Raw genomic sequence first — 18,514 nt, 5'->3', positions numbered from 1 at the left:
AATAACAGTCATGTAAAATGTGAAATAATATGTGGGCTTATCATTGTTGGCTTCTGGTACCCTCCACAGGAATGTGTTTGTAGAATCTGAGTGCTGGGCCTTGATGTCGAGTAGGTGCCCATGTAATCTTTGGACTCTGACAGGTTGGCTAGCTGTTACTGTTGAACAACGCTGCCTGCTTGACCAGTTAATGTTTACAGTACATGTTGCAATGGTGGGGCTGGGCTTTTACTATTAAATATCATCTGTGCTGATACCATGTGGCACTGAGTCACTGTCCTCTGAATATTCCCTGTGCTGCTACTGCAAATAAATTCACCAGCTTCCGTCTTAATGGCTTGCTTTAGAGCCAGTGTCACACTTCACACCCTATTCTGGACACTCTCCAACAAGTTAATGTCTTTCACTGAGGAGGGTGAGTAAAACTGATGAGAGTATCCTTAACTAAAGAGCCATAAAATTCTAATAGAGCAGTAACGTTCCCAGTGAGCCTGAAGGGAATCTGATCAATAGTTATGAGGTTGAGGCTCAATTTATGGCCTTAATTCATCAAGCATAGTCATTCTCCATTTTTGTACAGGATGCTTTTGTGGTTCCTGCTGAGCAGAGGAGTATAAAGTCTGCACAAGCCCTTTCCTGACAATTCCCCAGGCTTTGTCATTTAAGGAGAGGTAACTCTACAGAGGTGGTGATCAGGGTCCTATGATCTATTTGAAGTCAATTTTTCATTGTCTAGGACAGAGTGTACCAACTGCATTTGTTCCGAGAGTCTCAGGCTTGGAGTGGTTTCACAGTGAGTGAAAAAGAAAGTTATTTTGGGTGTCTTTAAAATTTCACACTGCAGTTATTCACATGCCTGCAAACCACTCCACAGTCAGGAATGGCTGAGTAGCATGTTCTCCAAAAATCCCTTTACTGCCTTTTGTAGACCCCTTGCAAGAGAATTTGCAAGGGGCAGATGGGGGCTGGGCTACTTCTAGGTTTCTGAGCTGCCTCTGTGGTAGAAAGAAGTTTTCCCAGCTGCTCCTGACGCAGGTTTGATCTCTTTAAGTTTCCAAAATGGTATATAAGCAGAGAGGCAGACAATGAAATTTCATCCAAAGGTTTTATTAAAAACGTTATGTAAAAAGTCAGACCTTTCCAAAGACTGAAGTAAATGCGAGTTTTATGTAGCCACCTCCCACCAGTGGCATTAGCATGAAGAAGACAGAAGCATTTCAAACAAAATGGAAAAGCCTTGGTTAAAGCCATCTCGGTAATTTCTGTATCTACTAGTCATTCCTGCATATATAGGTTAGCAGAAGTAGGTTTTAAGTATCTGAAGTGATAGGAGTGTCTTGTAACTACACAATAAGGTCCTAACAGGAGAGGGCTCTCAATTAACACTCGACCAAAAATGTTTTGTGACATTCATTCAAATATAGTTTCTTAAGTACGCTTTTAAAATTCCCATCTCTTACACCATGTACAGATCCGTAGGCTAACAGCCTAGACCTGCACGTCATCTTCATTGTACGGATTCATTCCTGCTTTGGCTACCTGTCAGTGATTTTTAGTGTGAAATACTCCCTGGTATAACCTCTGACTTCAAAGGATGCCTATAAATATTTGCACTGGTTGGGTGAAAAAAAAAAAAAAGGGGAAAAGGGTGGACATTTTCAGAGAACTGTAAGAAATGCAGAGAGTTGAAATGCAGGGGGTGGCTTTTCTGACAGCCCACGGGGGCTCTGGGAAGCCAGGGCTGCTGGTTCTTTTCCAGCCCTCCCTCTGCAGCAGCATTTGGTCCCTAGTGCCAGCAGCTGCAGCAGAGGGGAGGCAGGAGGAGTTTGGGCAGCCCTAAGCTCTTACCCGAGCCAACAGCGACACCCCGGGCTTCATCAGCACAGTCCAGGCCCTTTTCTAGTCCGCTCCCCGCCACCGCATGCCGCCTGGAAAATTTTCCAAGGTTTAGCCCTTTTCTGTTCCTGAACGATGATGCTGATTGAGAAGGAAGTCATATTTTACTGTAGTAATTTTATCAATAGAAATCCTGTATAATGGTGCACTGAGGGTAAATTAGATCAGCCACGGGCACATCTATATTCAAACAACTACATTCACATGAAGTGGATTGTACTTTTTCATCTCCATCGAAATAGTTAAGATGGTATTACTTGTCTGCAGCGAAGGTCAAGACAGACAGCTTATAAAACCTCCCATTCCTGCTTCCTCACTACAGCAAAAAACTCACTGAGGCCATACTGAAATTATTTTGGTAAGCTTTTGTTGAATAAATGTATAAACCGAGATGAACAGTACACTGGAGGAGTACGTCACCATCGAAATAATAGGGGCAGGTTCTGTAACAGTGAACACTGAGTCAGACTTTTATTAAAATGACCCTGAACAACCCCCTGAAGACACATACGTGAACAAACTGGTAACATGATTAGAGAGGTAAGAGACTACCAGGCATTAATGACTCTAGAAAAATGTTTCAGTAGAAGCAGAAAAACACCTTAGAATTGATCAGGACACAGGATGTACAGAGAGCAACCCAGATTACACACCAGTTGTCTGTACTTTCCACTCCCAGAATGTGAAAGCTGTCTGGCAGTCACTGGGCTATCGCCTATGTTGCCGGTATACAGCCCGCGTGGCTGCTGAGGTAGTTTCTTGTTTGCTTTTCAAGCCCAGGCTTGCTTCAGATCTGAAGGGGATACCTGTCCCTCTCTGCAGGGCAGGAGACACCTCAACTGAAAAAGCACCAGGCTGAAACAGCAGCAAGTGAAGCAGACTGATGCCTGTAGTTTTACCACCAAGCAGAGAAGTTGTGGAGGGGAAGGGGATGAATGAAGTTGAAAGTTTGTACGTTCCAGTTGAGAAGCTGAGGCTAATTGAGTAGAAAATAAATAAATGAAATCTGTGTTACACCAATTTAAAGCATAAAGGTGCAAAGCACTGATTCTACTTTGAAACAGAGCATGAAAAGTTACAGAGTTCAGAAAGCACAGGAGTAAGTAATCTGTGAACCAGTGTCAGGCTGGGCCATACATGAAAGCATACATGTCACTCCCGTACAGTACCATGGCCTCTTTTTAAAAAAACAACCATGGGCATCGTTCTCTGACTGCAACAGACCTGTAAGTAAGTAGTAGTCCAAAAATCAGGACTGAAGTGTCTGAAGCTGAGCATCCAAAATGTGAAGCATCTGTGATTCATTTAATTCTTCTGAAAATGTGTGTCACAGTCCATAAAATAATTGCACTTTCATATATTTGCTGGTTGCTTTCAAGATGTCTCCATGTTTAGAAGGATTTATACTGAAATAGTTATCTTTCTACCTGCTTTTTCAAGGAAAGATGAAGCAAACTTCTGTTTATTCCTGCCATGGCACAGCTGGAAATGGGATATTTAGAAAGCCAGCAACCCATACACTATCAACGTGAGAGTGTTGCTACAGTCTGCAGCTCTATACCACTGGCTTTCCTTCGCACTTTTTTTTCCTTCAGAATTTGGCAAGAAAGGTTATTTAAAAACCAGTCTACATCTTGATAATCTTCAGGCCACTGCAAATATCGATTCCTTTGTAAAAAGTTTCGAATTGGTCTGTGTTTCATCAGTTGATGTGGAGAAAGTGACCCAACCACTACCATAATGAGGACATCTTTCAGATCACAAAAGTACCTGCTCTGGGCAAAATTAAAGGCTTCCACGCACCACCCATCTTTGAGAAACTGCCTGGTCACAATGCAAATTGTTTTCCTGCTGTTCCAAATGGCATCACGAATATTGTTGATATGTTCTTCCCCAGGCAAGAAATCTCTTTCCTCAAAGCACAAGGTAAATCTGTTTGTATCAAAATACTGTGAATCCAGGCGCTTTAGCAAAGAATTCTGGACCCATTCAAAGTCATTTTTGCTGTAGCACAAATACGCATCATATTTGTATTCACTTTTATCTGCTACTTGTGAATGTCTGCCTATCATTTTTTTGGTGATCGTTTTATACCAGACAAAACAAATCCCCCGACAGCGAGTAAAAATGATGACTGCCATCAAAAACATTAGAAGAGTGATGGAGGTGAAGACGAATACTGAGAACCTGAGTGTCTGCTGGAGTTCATCTTCATCGCAACCGTCATATGTCAGAGACGACAGTGGTACCCCTGCAAATGCAGGTGGGTATGCACAGTACCTGTCAGATTGTGAGCCAGCTAGGGTTATATTGGTTTCATTTAGCCACACTAATAGGCTCTTTAAAGTACAATCACAGACATACTTATTATGTGTTATATCCAGAATACTCAAAGTCATAAAGACTTCAGGCTCAGGGGAAAAAAGCTGGTTTCCAGATAAGTTTAGGTTTGTTAGGCTTTGTGGAAGAAGCCCAGGAGAAAGATGAGACAATAGGTTGGAAGCCAGATTAAGTCTTTTTAGAGATGTTAGACCTCTAAAAATCTCCTGTGGAAGTGCACTAAGGTAATTGTTATTCAGATGTAGAACCTGAAGTTTGGACAGCGCCCTGAACACATCCAAACATAAATCTCTCTCCCACACAAGCTGTAACATATTTTCACCTAGATCCATGTAGATTAACTGGTTGTTTTCTATAACATTATCACTTTTCACACAGTAAGAGAAGCGATTCTGTTTTAAGAAGATATACTGCATATCTGGAACTTGGAAAAGAACATACAGGTCACCAAGGTTTGCCAACCAATTTCTTTCTAATTCAAGGTACGTTGCTGCTATTGCTGTGCCAACTATAGACATTAGCTTATTGTCACCTAAAAAGGCAGAGGTCAGATGTGGAAAGGAAGGGAGTTTTTTAATGGCATTGTCTCGGAGATCAATTATTTTCAGACTTACTAATTTACTGAATGCTTTTTCACCAATCATCCCTATATGATTTTGCTGTAAATCAATATACGTTACGCTACGTAGACCTTCAAAGGTATAATCATACAACTCACCTAAAAGATTACTTGAGAGATTGAGAGCTTTTAGGTTTCCCAAGCCAAAAAATGCTTGCCTTTGGATTTGATTTATCTTGTTTTTGAAAAGGTTGAGCAATTCCAGATTACCAAGGCTTTGAAAGATTAAAGACTTGAGAGAGAAAATGTAACCATTTGAAATATCAAGCAAACGAAGATCGCTTCTTGCTAGTCCTGCAAACGTATCATTATCTGGATTTTTTAAGTTATTAAAGCCAAATCCCGAACCCATTGTATGAGAGCTAAATATTAAAGAACCGATTTGAGTCCCTTTAATGGCTCTACAGAAATACTGGACTTTCTCTGTGCTCCAGCCATTGTCACTAAGGTCCAGTGTATTAATCGTAATATCTCTGAAAGGATTTGGGCATTCGGCCCAGGCCATTTCATCTGTCTTGTACAAATAATTAGAACTGAGGCTAAAAAATAAAAAGTGTTTTCCTCGGAAGCTGGTAAGATTGCTTTCACACAGGTTGGATATCATGTTGAATTTCAGGTTCACAATTTTCAAGACTGTCAAATTATAAAATAAGGGATGAGGCTGAAGTTTTGTAATTTGGTTCCCTGACAGATCCAATTCTTCTAACGAGCTCAAACCTTGAAAGTAACGGTCCTCCAGGATGGAATCTCCAAGGTAGTTCTGAAACAGACGGAGTACAGTCAGACTTGGCAAGCCCACAAAAGCATCAAGATCCAGTTGAAGAATCCTATTGAATCCTAAGTCTAAGACACGAAGGTTTGGCAGGTTCCTGAAAGCTCCTTTTCCTATGGTAACAGGATAGACATGCTGCGTTCCGATTTCCAACAGCAACAAGTGCTCCAGCAGTGGAAATGAAGTTGCAGTCACTTGTCTGATATAGTTGAAAGTTAGCAAAAGCTTCACTGTATCCTTTGGCACAAGTGGAATATCTGTGAGGTTGCAGGAATGGTATCGGGAGACTTGGGCTTCTGAATAACACCTTCTAAATGCACATATATCACTAGCTAGTGATATTCCAAAGACAAGTACTAGCGGTTGATGTAACATCACGAATCTATGTGAAAAAAAGTGAAAATAGCAAGTATTAATTCTGTAGTTGGCTATCTATGCAGTTAGTTATAGAGCACATTTTTAACAGTTGTCGAATAAAAGACTAATGTCACACTAAAAATTATTAGTGATTTGGGATTTATCCTTTCTCTGAAGGCTAACAGGCATCATCTGATAGGCTGGCTGGTCAGAAGATGGGTCCCAAAGAGATGCAAGCACCTCCTGTGACCTGAAAAGTAACCCTCCTTTATGTATCTTAAGGGCGGCACCAAAATCCCACTCGGTAGGTGTGAAAATCTTGACCTAGATATTTGATTTGCATCATGGAACTGATAATGCTGGCCTATTACTTTAATTCCTTAATCAGTTATCCGAACAGGTTTAAACAGTTTGGATTACCAAAGTAAGGTGTGGTCATCAAGTAATCTCAACAGAGCAGGCCAACGCTGCTCTTTCCCTGAGTGCTCTCCTCATGAGGGCAATCACGCTATTCGGAATTCAGATTGCTGTCGCACAGAAGTGTCTAACAGCCATGAACTTCTAAAAGGGGGACCTCTTTTGGGGCTCCTTGAGCGTCAGATTAACCCTGCAATGTGAAATTGTTCTTGAAAGGGTTGTAAAATAGTTTTGAAAGTATAGGCAGGAACAAGACTAACAATGAAGGAAAAGAAAAAAATGTGGTAGCCTGAAACTGTGCTGCAAAATTTCATGTTTTATGAAAACGGACATTTCCTGAACTGTACATTCCTAAGTTATACAGAAAGATGCATAACATAATTTATGCAGCTCACTGATTAATTCATTTATTAATTTATTCCCACTCTGGATTTTCTTTGCATTATGCCATCTGTCTGCCTGTCTCTCTCTTTATCTGAGACAAAAACCTCTTCAAAGCAAGGAAGGTCTTTTTTATTGAGCATAGTAAAGAACAGAGCAAATTATTAGCCCTAAAGTGGTTGTTTGTGTACTGTAGTTTAAAAAAAACTTCTAAGATTACAACCATCTGCCTCTGCTCTTAAAAAACCATTTATTGAAATTAAATGACAACCCAATGGAAGAATTTTTGTGACCTCCAGCACAGTCTGCTTAAAAATTGGTAAGTATAAATCCTTGTGGAACCAAACCCCCAATGGCCATGTAACGTCTGCAACTTCAGAGAGGAAAAAGGGTGGGCTTTAGGCCAGTAATTAAAAAGAGGTAAACCCTGCTAATTAGTATTATGATTTGAGCACACTGCTTCTTTAAAGCACAAGTACAAAATTCTATGCAGAATATTACACTTGAACTAAAATCATCTTATGCTTGTTGCCGTCATACAAAGTGATTTCTGGGAAATGAAAAAGTACGTCAGTAGAAACCACTAGGCTATTCCCATTGCAAATACCAAGTGAGAGAGCTAGCCATTTTTTAGAGACTATCTATCTGCTAAATAGGAAGTACAGGGATATTATAGTACCATGGAATCTCATAACTGACACAATCTCACTGTACCTAACATCAAAGTCATCTGATTATACTAAAACCTTAACTTGTAACAACTGTGACTACTAGGATGAGTCTGCAGATTTCCACCCTAGAGGCTCAAACACCAAGTGGGAGACACACATACCTTGCAACTTAAAATACTAATCTTGTCATTTTTTAAGACAATTTCATGGTTTTGGGACAAGATGTGATTCTTGAAAGTAAAAGAGATTATGAATATAGGATAGAGTGCTCAATTCTGAAGTCCTGGCATTCAAATTTCCTTCACATTTTGTCTCATTAAGAAATTTGGGATGTGCTGCAAAGAAAAGCAAATTGCAGGCAGTGAGTATCAAAATTCTGTTAAGAGATTTTAACTGCATCTATGGGGAATAATTCCTAGTACTAGAAAATAATTGTCTTTTCTCCCCTCTTTTTTTGACCTAGCACCACTGTTAAAAGGGGACATTATAAACAGTAAACTATATGTTTGTCTTTGTGACAACAAAATGTTGTAGGTTATTTAAAAAGACACAACTGAACATACAGCAGGTCATTCAAGATCTTGTTTGCTTTTAACTTTTCTCTTTGCTTGAACTATGAAAACAAAACACCAAGTTTTCCTTTTATTATTTGTTAACTATTACAGTGGTTCTTGTTGACACCACAATATGGTTAGCACAAATAGTTTTAAATTACATTTATCTTCCAGACGTTTACATTTCCATTCCTTGTACTTGCCCAAATGCTATGGCTGGTTTTTAAAGTTTGGGCAAAATCACAGCATCGCCAAAAGCAGTGACAAATAGAGAGTACTTTGGAAGTCAAAATTTAATAAACATGTGTATCAACTTACCAAAAGAAAAAGCTCAAAATGTTTAGAGTGGAAGAATTAGAAAACTCTGTTGGTTTTAAATTTTAAAATGTAGTTTTATTAAGAAAACAAGAAAACGGTGAAATATTTCTAGCCACCTTTGCTTTTACACTTATCTGCTTTTCCACATTCTTGTAAGTTAAAGAAGTCTCTAACAATCTCTTAACAGTTGTTACACTCCACCTCTGCTCTGGTTTGGTGACAAGGAAGATTTCATTTGTAAGCTCTCTGCTCCCTCATTTTTTTCTACCTTTTCCCCCAAATCCTGACCCTCCATGAGCAGAAGGAGGATGCTGGCAGTAAGTAATGGCTCTTACTGCTCTCATGAGGACAGCAAAGATTTTTAATTTATCAGAATCCCTCCATGTAGCATTTTATACAACCCTTCGCCATTGTACATTAGGACCTAAAAACATTTGGGAAGAATATTCTTGCACAAAATGACAATCAACCCATTCAGTTACGTGCCTGTGCATGGACATGGAAAGGAAGGGATGTGTAAATGCTTCATTCATTATTGAAAACTGGAGTAATGAAGTTTAGAGAACCAGAGCTCAGCACGTGAGATTTGTTTCCTTCTACTGTGTTGATGTCAGAAGGGGTAAGTGGGAAAGGGAAAGGGAAAAGTAGGAGGGGGAGGAAAAATGTAGCAAATGCTTTTGGGATGGGAAGTCCTAAGCAGGGTATGTTTCTGAGCAATGGAAAGAATTTTTACAATGCAGGGTGGATATTCTACCTAGATCTAAAGGCAACAAGTGAGTACGTACAGAATGCAGATACTCTAGCTCTGGTCTCAGCCTCCTGAGGAAGTGTGCATCTGGACCAGGGAAGGCCAATGCAGATGTTTTGAGTCGTCTGGACTGACCTACGCTATTGTACTAACTTTTTTTAAAACTCAGTTTTGTAAACTTGTTTTTAAATGACCTAGAAACCTTCACTAGCATAGCAAAAAAGGAAGGGAACTGACAGTACCTGAGAGTGGATGTTGTAGTAGTGGCTGTCCATCTCGGCACAGCTGTGTACACCTTAGGATATCCACAGAGGCTGTCAGTAAGCAGGGCCTGAAGTATAGCTGAAGAGGAGGACTAAGACTGCCTCCTTTTCAATGTACGCAAGTCAGGAAAGAAGTTAGAGTAACAAGTCTCCCATGGAGAGTTAGAAAGCACTTGCCATTCCCCCTTCCACACCCCCAACAAAAATGCACTGGAGTCCCCATAAACAAAGAACAGGTTACATACCCTATTTTTGTCTTTGCTGATAGCCGAGAGTAGTTGCTTACTTCTTTAAAAGAGCGATCTGAAAGGAAAATTTTGGTCTCAGAAGTGGTTTTGTACAGCATTCAGTAGCATGCGTACTCTCTTCAACAGCCTCCTGTGCTTCCGCCACATAACCCTAGGTCAAATATGAACCAGCAGATGCCAGTGGAAGTGAACAGACATGTACCATATGTGCTTATGAAAACAAGCAGCGGGCTCTCAATTGTCAGCCGTAGGTTTTGGGGAAGCAAGCAGCAGAGGCGCTGGCTAGCTGGGTGGACTCTAGAAAAGATCAGTCTGATATAATCATCAATAAGATTTAAAGAGTTTAAAAATCTTTTCAATAACCTATTGCAGTGACCATGATATCCTCCTAAGGAGATTTTTCCTAGATGATGACTCAGTCAGAGGAATTGTGTACCACAAGCACAGATTGCTTGAAATAATTCCACAAAGATGAAGTCCTGTGACCAAGAATACCAGTCATTTAGGTGTTTGGGATGTGGTTGGTAGATAACAAGGTAAAGACAGAGGTAAAGCTGGTATATTTTTCATTATCTGCACCAAAAAAAAAAAAAAAGTAAATTTTTTGCTTATGCTAGTTTTCCCAAAAACATCCAGGGCATTTTCTGTAGGTCACTGAATCACAGATGAGTAGGAGGGTATATATATAATAAAAGTAGCAGTATCTTTTGATGAGCGTGTGAGAATCTCATCCCTAATTGCCGCAAGCCTGCTTTAGGATTAAGGATTAAGGGATAAACGTTAATCCTACTGCTGAATTGGAAGGCTTTTTTTCTCTTTAGCTCCATAGCTAAGGGCCTTGCTGTTTGGACAGCGAGATGTGAGAGCTCACCTGGAGCCTGCACGAGTGCTGCTGTTACCCTGATGTCTTTCTGTGAAACACCACTAGTTGTCACAGGTAGCACAAAAGCCCCCCAGAGAAAGGGAAGAAATAAAGATAGGATTAAACAACTTCAGATTCTATTTCTTGCCTGTAAAATCAATGCCTAGACGATAGTCGTCTTTTCTCCCCTCTATACTCAAATACATTAGGCGCTAAAGAGACAAAGACCATCTTAGTTGTCCCTTATTATTTCTTTTCTATAGTGAGATGGGTTTGTGTATAAAATTACACTGATTTAACTTCAAATTTGATATGCACGCTGCCTTCATCGTCAGTGTACAACTTTTCTTGTGAATGTTTTGAAAATATATTTAAGCCAACTTCTGTATGTCCAGAGTCCAGCTAACTTAACAGAGACTGTTTTATATTCATCTAACCTAACCTACACTGAGTTTGCAGCACTGTTTATGAATAAGTTTCTAGACAGACTGGTGCCACACTTCTGCTTTCTGACAAATTCTAAGATTTGAAATAATTCTCTGGTTTCAAATCTAATCAGCAATAGATGTTTCTATGTAGAAAATCATATAATTTCAAATGTTTTGTTCCTGATTGTTAGCTCCTAATATAAATACATTCTTGCCAACTTCTGTCCCTCTCTTAGTTCACTGGAGTAGCTGTCCCGCTTGATAGGAATGGACACATTTACAGTTGTGACATAATGAATTGGGGGTCCTGCCCATCTAAAGCTTCTGAATTCTGCTTGAAGTAGCTATGCTCTTAGTATGAAATTGTTCTGTTGTACTGTGCCTCTGCATGGTGTCCAACACTACTGACAAAGGTTGCAGGATGTCTTTGCCAGACCAGAAACAACAGTCAGCTGTTAAATCCTTTTGGGACAAGGGATTAACCCGTTCCTAGAAGAGTTAGTTAACCCCAGATCTTTCTGCCAGAAGCTAGCAAAGTGCAGCATTCACAAACAGTATCAATAAAGAAATCAGCTGCAAGTACAAGGCACATGGGCATGAAAGAGCCACTGGGAAAGGGAAACAATGAACAGGAGTTTGGGACCTTTGCGTAAGTAACGACATTTTTGCTTAGTTTCAGGTTAAGCCTGACTCAGTATAGATAATCTCAGCTAGGAGGACTCTGAGATTTCAAAGCACTCTTCATTCAATCCACAAGTTCTGGTACAAGAATCCCAACAAAGTCAAAAAATCCTTTCTTTCTTCTCTCCTCCTTCCTCTTTCAAACCCAGTTTACTTTTGAGAACAAATGTTAGGAAAATGTTCATGTCCTGATAGTATTAAAGTTTAAATACCTGATCTTTGTACATCTGTAACTGCTCTTTGGCCATGTTGCTTATAAGGTGCTTGGAACGGCTCCAGGAAAGGGGTTATAGTAGATACAACAGTCTATTACCACTCAGCCACACTGACAGGACAAAGCTGAGCTGTAAGATACAACGAAACACACATACAGCTTGTTGGCAGTTAGGGCTGAAATGGTCTCTCACAGGTTAGCAGTGTGGAACAGCTGAGCCAACTCAGAATTGCTGCAGGAGCCTATGCGAGACTCTACTCCTGACCTGAGACTTGATATGTCAATGAACAATCTCAGTTCCCATCTCCATCTTCTTTTCTTCAGTCCCTTTCTCTTTTCACTATACTTCGGCTTAGGCATGGACCAAGTACTCCAGCATATAAATGGGGTGTAACTCCTACATTAGTATGACCTACTGCATCTGTCCTCTTTCCACATTGCTATTTAGTCTAGATGTAAAGGTAAGACTTAACTTACCTGCCCGGGGAATTTTGGATGTTAGCTGCCCAGTCAGAAAAGTAACCCCTGATCAAAGTCTCAGAAAGAAGACCAGAAAGCAGGCACAAACCTAACGCAGCCCACGCACAATTACGTGCCCTATCCCTGGTACACGGCTAGTGCAGCTCCCGTCTTATTTGGATTGCATTGACCCTTCTGTGGAAGCACCCAGACAGAATGAAGCAGACTTGAAAAAGAACAACAAAAAAAAGGGCAATAACAAGCAAACCCCACTGTAAACGATGGAAACTTGTCCCTGTTGTTTATATATAGTCACGGGGCTGAGACTTCCTCAAAAGTAACTAGAACAGTTGGGCTGGTTACCTGTGACTTTCAAGTTGTCTGAGAATGGCTCAAAGCTATTGAGGCTAGAGGCTGTAACTTTGGAAACTGGTACCTCAAAGTGGAAGGCGATGCTAAAAGAACTGAGGAGTTCCAGTTCTGCAAAACAAGGGAAATACTGATCGGGTGCAACATTATGCCAGAGGCGTGTACTGACAAAGGGAAGCAGAGGACAGTAACATCAGTTGTTAATTCTACAGTCAGCACTGGGCTCTAAAGATGAAGTCTGGTTATGGATTTTAGCTAAACTAGCGTTTTGGATTAAACAACCAAAATCAAGCAAGCAATATTCTATTCTGAAATAACTCAAGGAGTTTATCTTCCAACCCCTGCTCAGCAAAAAATCCTTACAGCTCTTGCATTCTTGTTTGCACAGCCAAGCCTCTGCAGGAGAGATAGAAGGTACTGTTACCTAACATACTTATGTTATAGCCTCATGGTTAAAGCAGTTTCCTTGCGTGAGAACCAGACTGAAGCTTCTCAGACTGAGGAAGGCCAAGTACTCAGGTCTTCCACTTCCTTTAGTGGTTTAACTGGGTCATAATATCAGAGATCTCTCCTTTCCTTGGCTAAAGTTTGACAGAAAACGTCCATGGCTAGTATGCCCTGCACTAGACCCAAAGCTGCAGCTCTGCTAGAAGTGCTCCCTGCAGGCTCCCCCGAGGAGGCCTGCTTGGGACTGTGTTCTTCATATTGATCTCCACAACATCTGCAATCACTGTGCAAGGCTCCTCATCCTGCGGTGCTCCTGTGCAACGGCTTACACATACTGTGAGCAGCAGCAGAAATGGAGGTGCCATGTGGGTTTATGCCTGAAGGAATGGCCTTTTGGATCAGATTTTGGGGACTTGGCTGCCTAAAATCTACTGAAATTCACCTCAATAGACAAATGTGTCTCAATCTCATTCTTCAATTCTTGGGTCCCTTCCTCCCATCCAAATGAAAGAATCTTCCTGTTCGGTTTTCCCTATATATTCACGTCACAATTCTGTAGGGAACTGAGAGTCATTCCTACTTCTTGGAGAAAGTGCAGAACAAGTAAAATATCCTCATCTAATATCCTAATATCATTAGTCTTTACTTCACTCGTGGCAACAATTATGGTCATCTGTCCCAGAGGCTGGTGATAACACACTGACTGTGAAGGCCTATTTGTATTTGGCACTTGGTAAAATTCCTCAGAAAAAAACCCCAAAGACCTTCAAAGAGCACCCTTTTTCTTTTAATCTAACAGAAAGCCTACTGACAAGGAGTTTGTTTGTAATATTTATCTAGGCTGTAAAAAAGGTCTTGAAAGATATATCACAAACAGTAAGCCTTTGTTCTTAGACTGGCCAGATAAAGGCCAACTGCTATTGTGAAAATCTGTATTGCTGCTGTTATCTGATTAGATCAAATCTACTTACTGAAACAAAAATAAAGCTCCAAGCTTTTGCCCAGGCTCTAAGCCATCATAATATATGCATTTGTGCTCATAAAAAGCTGTGCAATGTAAACACGCTTTTCTTCATGGGGCCTCTCTAGCCAATTGCTATCTAAAAAAGAAACAATTTCCTTCATCAGATGATTAATGAATGTGCCCCTTCCCACCCCCTCAGCCTCTCCCTTAAGTTGCTAGGATGCTTAACTCGAATACAGCATTTTCCAACTTAAAATCAGGAAGCATGTTATAAGGCAAGTGAGTACTGTGACAGTTCCTACCATTGATGGGTAAAACCCAAGACAATAAGGTATTTAATGATCTGACATAGCAGAAGGACCATAAAAAACAGCCACTGGTTTGGGTAATCAGAGGCTACCTATGGGATGTAATTGATCTAGTTCCTGTTCATCATCTAGATTTATTTGTATTTATTTATTTGTTTTGATGTCCACTCAGATTATATGATGAGATGCAGACACACAAAGACAGCGTGATTCCTCTATTCTTATTATATTATAACAGTTCTTTAAAAGAAAGCAGTCTCCAGAAGGACGGGAACATAAACTTGAGAGTTTATTTACTAAAACATGCTCTGGGCTATTTCTCTGGGGGACAGGAGTAAGCTGGATAGGTACAGGGTGGGTGCTGGAGCCCCAGACTCCAGCCCCTGGTCCCAGCTCAGTTGTTTTTAGCCACCAGCACTGTTTCGAGTGTCTCCCTCCTGAGCAGAGCCAGCCTGCTCTTTTCCCTGCGTGAGCAGCCAGCTGGGCTGGGTGTTCCAGTGAAGCCCCGGCGCTGCGCACTGGTCCATCTGCCAGCCCCGGGCAGCCCAGGCTCCACTGCCCCTGTGTCTGACGGGAGGATGAAGGCAGAGAGAGCCTCAGCTGGGCTTGAGAAGAGGACCAACAAGCTTTCTTATGCTCTTCCAGGTCCTAAGCAAATCAACTTCTCAAGGCGTCAATGAGGACAGTGAAGATTCCTGTTGGTTTTTTTTTTCCAACTCGGTGCTACAGTTGTTTCCAGCCGAGATGCTCGTTCAAAGCTGCACAAACCAGCTGTGGGCAGTCACAGTCACCACTCAAGTATTCTTGCCTCACACCCTGAATCCATATTGACTTTCTTTTTCTTTGAAAACTGTCATCATATGGTAACTGCCTGGTTTAGACTAGAAGCCATTCCAGGAAAGTAGCATTTCCCTCCTGTTAGTTTCCCTTCCCTCTTAGCTATCATTTTGGACTGTGTTTTTCATGAAGTGGATTTAGCCCAGAGACAAAATGTACTTTTTTGTGCTCGCGGGATAATTAGAAGCAGCCAGGATTAAAACTCTCACCTGGAAAAGATCAAAGTGATAATAGGAAAGGACTCTCAAGAACGACAGCCAAGTTTTTAACTTACAGGAGGCCAGCTTTCACAGATGGGACAGAAATTCTTGAGGAAGCAGCAGTAAGTGGAGAAGCAGCATTCAGACTGTAACTCCTAGGGTCACAAGCAGAGCTCTGTATAGCCTTACCTGTAAAGCTAACCTTTTTATAAAGCTTATCAGCACCATCATACCTGTGAAATAGTGGTCAGGCATAAAACAGCGGTAATGGTTCGGTAGCTGAAGTCAGCAAAGATGACTAAATGGCTAGCTGGAGGGGACATGGCATGGTTGCCACACCTGCACTCCTGGGACCCAATCTGGGCATGTTATTTATTAAGGAACTATTAAAAGAGTATGGAGCCAGGTGCCTAAATATGTGGAGCCAAACGGAACAACTGATAACAAAGAGATGTTTGCTTTTGCAAGTATGCTTTTTGCAAATACACTTTAAAAAAAGCAATCAAAAGATAACAAGCTGCAAATGCCCAGTGACAAAAGGACCATAAATATAGTACAAAAGAGAGACAGACAGCCAATCTGCCCAGCATTTACGTGACGTTAGAAACGTGCTCCACTCTTTCCTGGAATAGAGGTGTTGAAAGGATACCTTCTGAACTTCTTTGAAATAGGCTTTAGATCACAATAAATTTGAGTTAGCTCTTAACTTGTCAGTGGAGGAGAAATGTGAAAATTACACTCACAAGTACAGCTGACATAAATTTGTATTGTAGAATCTGTTGTGCGAAGGAGACCTAACAAGTGAAGAAGGCAGAAAAGCAGCTAGGAGCCTTTCTGAAACAGTTCCTGTGTGAGGCTGTTGGTGAGTTAGCTATTTACTGACTCACAGTACGGTAGTAGAGTCCCAGGGCTCACCTGCCTATGTATCCCAGGTCAAGTGCAATCTACTGATTATCCTTATGCAAGATGGTCCCAACCCAACCAAGAAGAATAGCTGTCACACAGGCTAACCTGCATGAAAGGCATTTAGAGTGGAAGCAGGAGACCAAATCATACACTCCATGCAGTGGATGTAGAAAGATCTGCACCTGATTTCTGAATCCATAAAAGACCTGCAGTCTGACACCTAGGGACTGCCAAAACAGAAATCCCCATGCAGGTTACATTTTAAATTCTGTCCCTACCCAGCTCTTTCTGGAGAGGAAGCTAACGATGCCTTCATTTAGCACATTAATCTATCATGTAAAACAGCTACACTCAATTCTGTTGCCTGTGCAATGCAATACCAAAACCTTTTATCTCACAAATACCCATTAACTGTGGAAGCAGTGGTTATTTTGGACTGGAGGCACTCTCCTCCTGTTACAGCTCTTCTGACTGAGTGAATAACATTTCAAGATTCACTGAATCAAAGACATGTTTCAGCCTAATGAGGGGTTTGTATGGGGGCAAGGGAGGGGAGGGAGGAGATCTGCTCTGGGCAGTTTCCATATTCTAACTACCACATGTTCAACCCAGAAACCATCCTTAGAGAACAGCCTGGAGGCCCTTCTTGCCCTCCTTTCTAGTTCCTGCCTCTTACCATCTCAATCAACGTCCAGAAGTTCTTGCACAATGACACAGCTTCAAAAGGAAGCTGAAGAGTGCCAAAAAGAGCCTGTCACCAATTAGGAGGAAGGTGGGCATCTCATTTGCCCTCAGGCAGACGATGGAATTGAACGCACTCTCCCATGACCTGAGTGCATGCTCCGAGCCGTAAGCCACTGAAGTAAAGGTGTGCAGTACCTGTTCACTGCTCTGTTTTAAAACAAAGCAGCAGCCACTGCTGTGTTTTGGGCTGGATCTGAGCTAGAAGCATGCCTACATCAACACATCTGTGCAACGTAGCTAGATCAGACGCTGCCTCTGTCAGACTCAGGCAGTGCTGGGTATCTGCAAAAGCAGTGTTTCGTGCTCGAATGCTGAGGTGAGGGGTGGGGAACCCCGCTGACATGCAGCAAGCGGGACTCTTCCAACATCAGGTGCAGGTGAGGCTGTGCCTCATCCAGTCCTAGCTCGGGTGCCTTTGTGCCTTTTAGGAATTTTATACGTCACGAATCTATTTTTTTTTTCCATAAAATGAGCATAACAATCCTTGTCTGCCTTGGGGAAAAAAAGAACGCTAAATAACATACTGCTTTGAAAAATGCAAAGTGCAACCCAGGTGCCGAAAACTTCTCTTGGGGCAGATAACACGTCTTATTTCTTAGCGACTCAAAGAGGGTGAAAAGGGAAGGAGAAGCTTACACTGCGAAGGACCGGGGTAAGGCTGCCGCACCCCTCCCTCCCGCCGGCTCCTCTGTCCCCCGCCACCCGGCTCCCCGGCCCAGCCTGCTGTCCCGGCGACGCGCGTCGGGACGCTCCGCAGCGGGGCTCCCCGAGCCGGAGGCCGGCAGCCGCCTCACGCCACCCCGCCGCCCGCGCTCACCTCCGCCGACCCGGCCCGACCCGCGGCCCCGTCCCCGCCGCGGCCGACGGCCCGCGGGGCTGAGGCCACCCCGCCCCCGGGGCGGAGCGGCCGTTAACGGAAACCCGCGGGCACAGGGCCGGCCTTGGCGGTGGCGGCGCACCACGAACGGGCGTACCCGACATGGCCGCGGCGGGGGTAGTGCGCCCGCCTGTTCGTCAGCCTGCTCAGTTTTTCCCCCCATGTACACCAGCCGGCTGAAGCGAGATGAGCGTTTTCAAAAACTCAACCTGTATGAAATAGGAATAGTGCGGCCAGCCGGACTCGGGAAACGATCACCCCCCTGTACTCGGCACTGGTGAGGCCGTACCTCGAGTACTGTGTTCAGTTTTGGGCCCCTCACTACAAGAAGGACATGGAGGTGCTGGAGTGTGTCCAGAGAAGGGCAATGAAGCTGGTGAAGGGTCTGGAGCACAAGTCTTGGGAGGAGAGAGCTGAGGGAGCTGGGGTTGTTTAGCCTGGAGAAGAGAAGGCTGAGGGGAGACCTTATCGCTCTCTACAACTACCTGAAAGGAGGCTGTAGCGAGGTGGGGGTCGGTCTCTTCTCCCAAGTAACAAGCAATAGCATAAAAGGAAATGGCCTCAAGTTGTGCCAGGAGAGGTTTAGACTGGATATTAGGAAAAACTTCTTCACCAAAAGAAAGCATTGGAACAG

At 42.5% G+C, this 18,514-nt stretch overlaps 1 protein-coding gene across 3 annotated transcripts; it reads right to left on the bottom strand.

Annotated features, from left to right (window-relative positions):
- Positions 1 to 1,128: 1,128 nt before the first annotated feature.
- On the bottom strand, positions 1,129 to 17,878 carry TLR5 (toll like receptor 5). Of its 3 annotated transcripts, XM_087776839.1 has the most exons (3): positions 17,821 to 17,878; positions 9,582 to 9,639; positions 1,129 to 6,009 (listed from the first exon to the last, which is right to left on the bottom strand). In XM_087776839.1, the coding sequence occupies exon 3, from the start codon at positions 6,000 to 6,002 to the stop codon at positions 3,420 to 3,422; it is 2,583 nt and encodes an 860-aa protein (XP_087632965.1). In that variant the 5' UTR covers positions 6,003 to 6,009; positions 9,582 to 9,639; positions 17,821 to 17,878; the 3' UTR covers positions 1,129 to 3,419. The 3 variants fall into 3 exon arrangements, with proteins under 3 accessions (XP_087632965.1, XP_087632966.1, XP_009471203.1); XM_087776840.1 differs by lacking the exon at positions 9,582 to 9,639 and having other exon boundaries at positions 17,821 to 17,871; XM_009472928.2 differs by lacking the exons at positions 9,582 to 9,639; positions 17,821 to 17,878 and adding an exon at positions 9,316 to 9,364.
- Positions 17,879 to 18,514: the final 636 nt, after the last annotated feature.

This window comes from Nipponia nippon, unplaced genomic scaffold, assembly GCF_047370975.1.
Source record: "Nipponia nippon isolate SJK-2023a ecotype South Korea unplaced genomic scaffold, ASM4737097v1 scaffold_4, whole genome shotgun sequence".
NCBI classification, from domain to species: Eukaryota; Metazoa; Chordata; class Aves; order Pelecaniformes; family Threskiornithidae; genus Nipponia; species Nipponia nippon.
The sequence above is the reverse complement of the archived record's forward strand: the minus strand, read 5'-3'. Positions and strand labels throughout refer to the sequence as shown.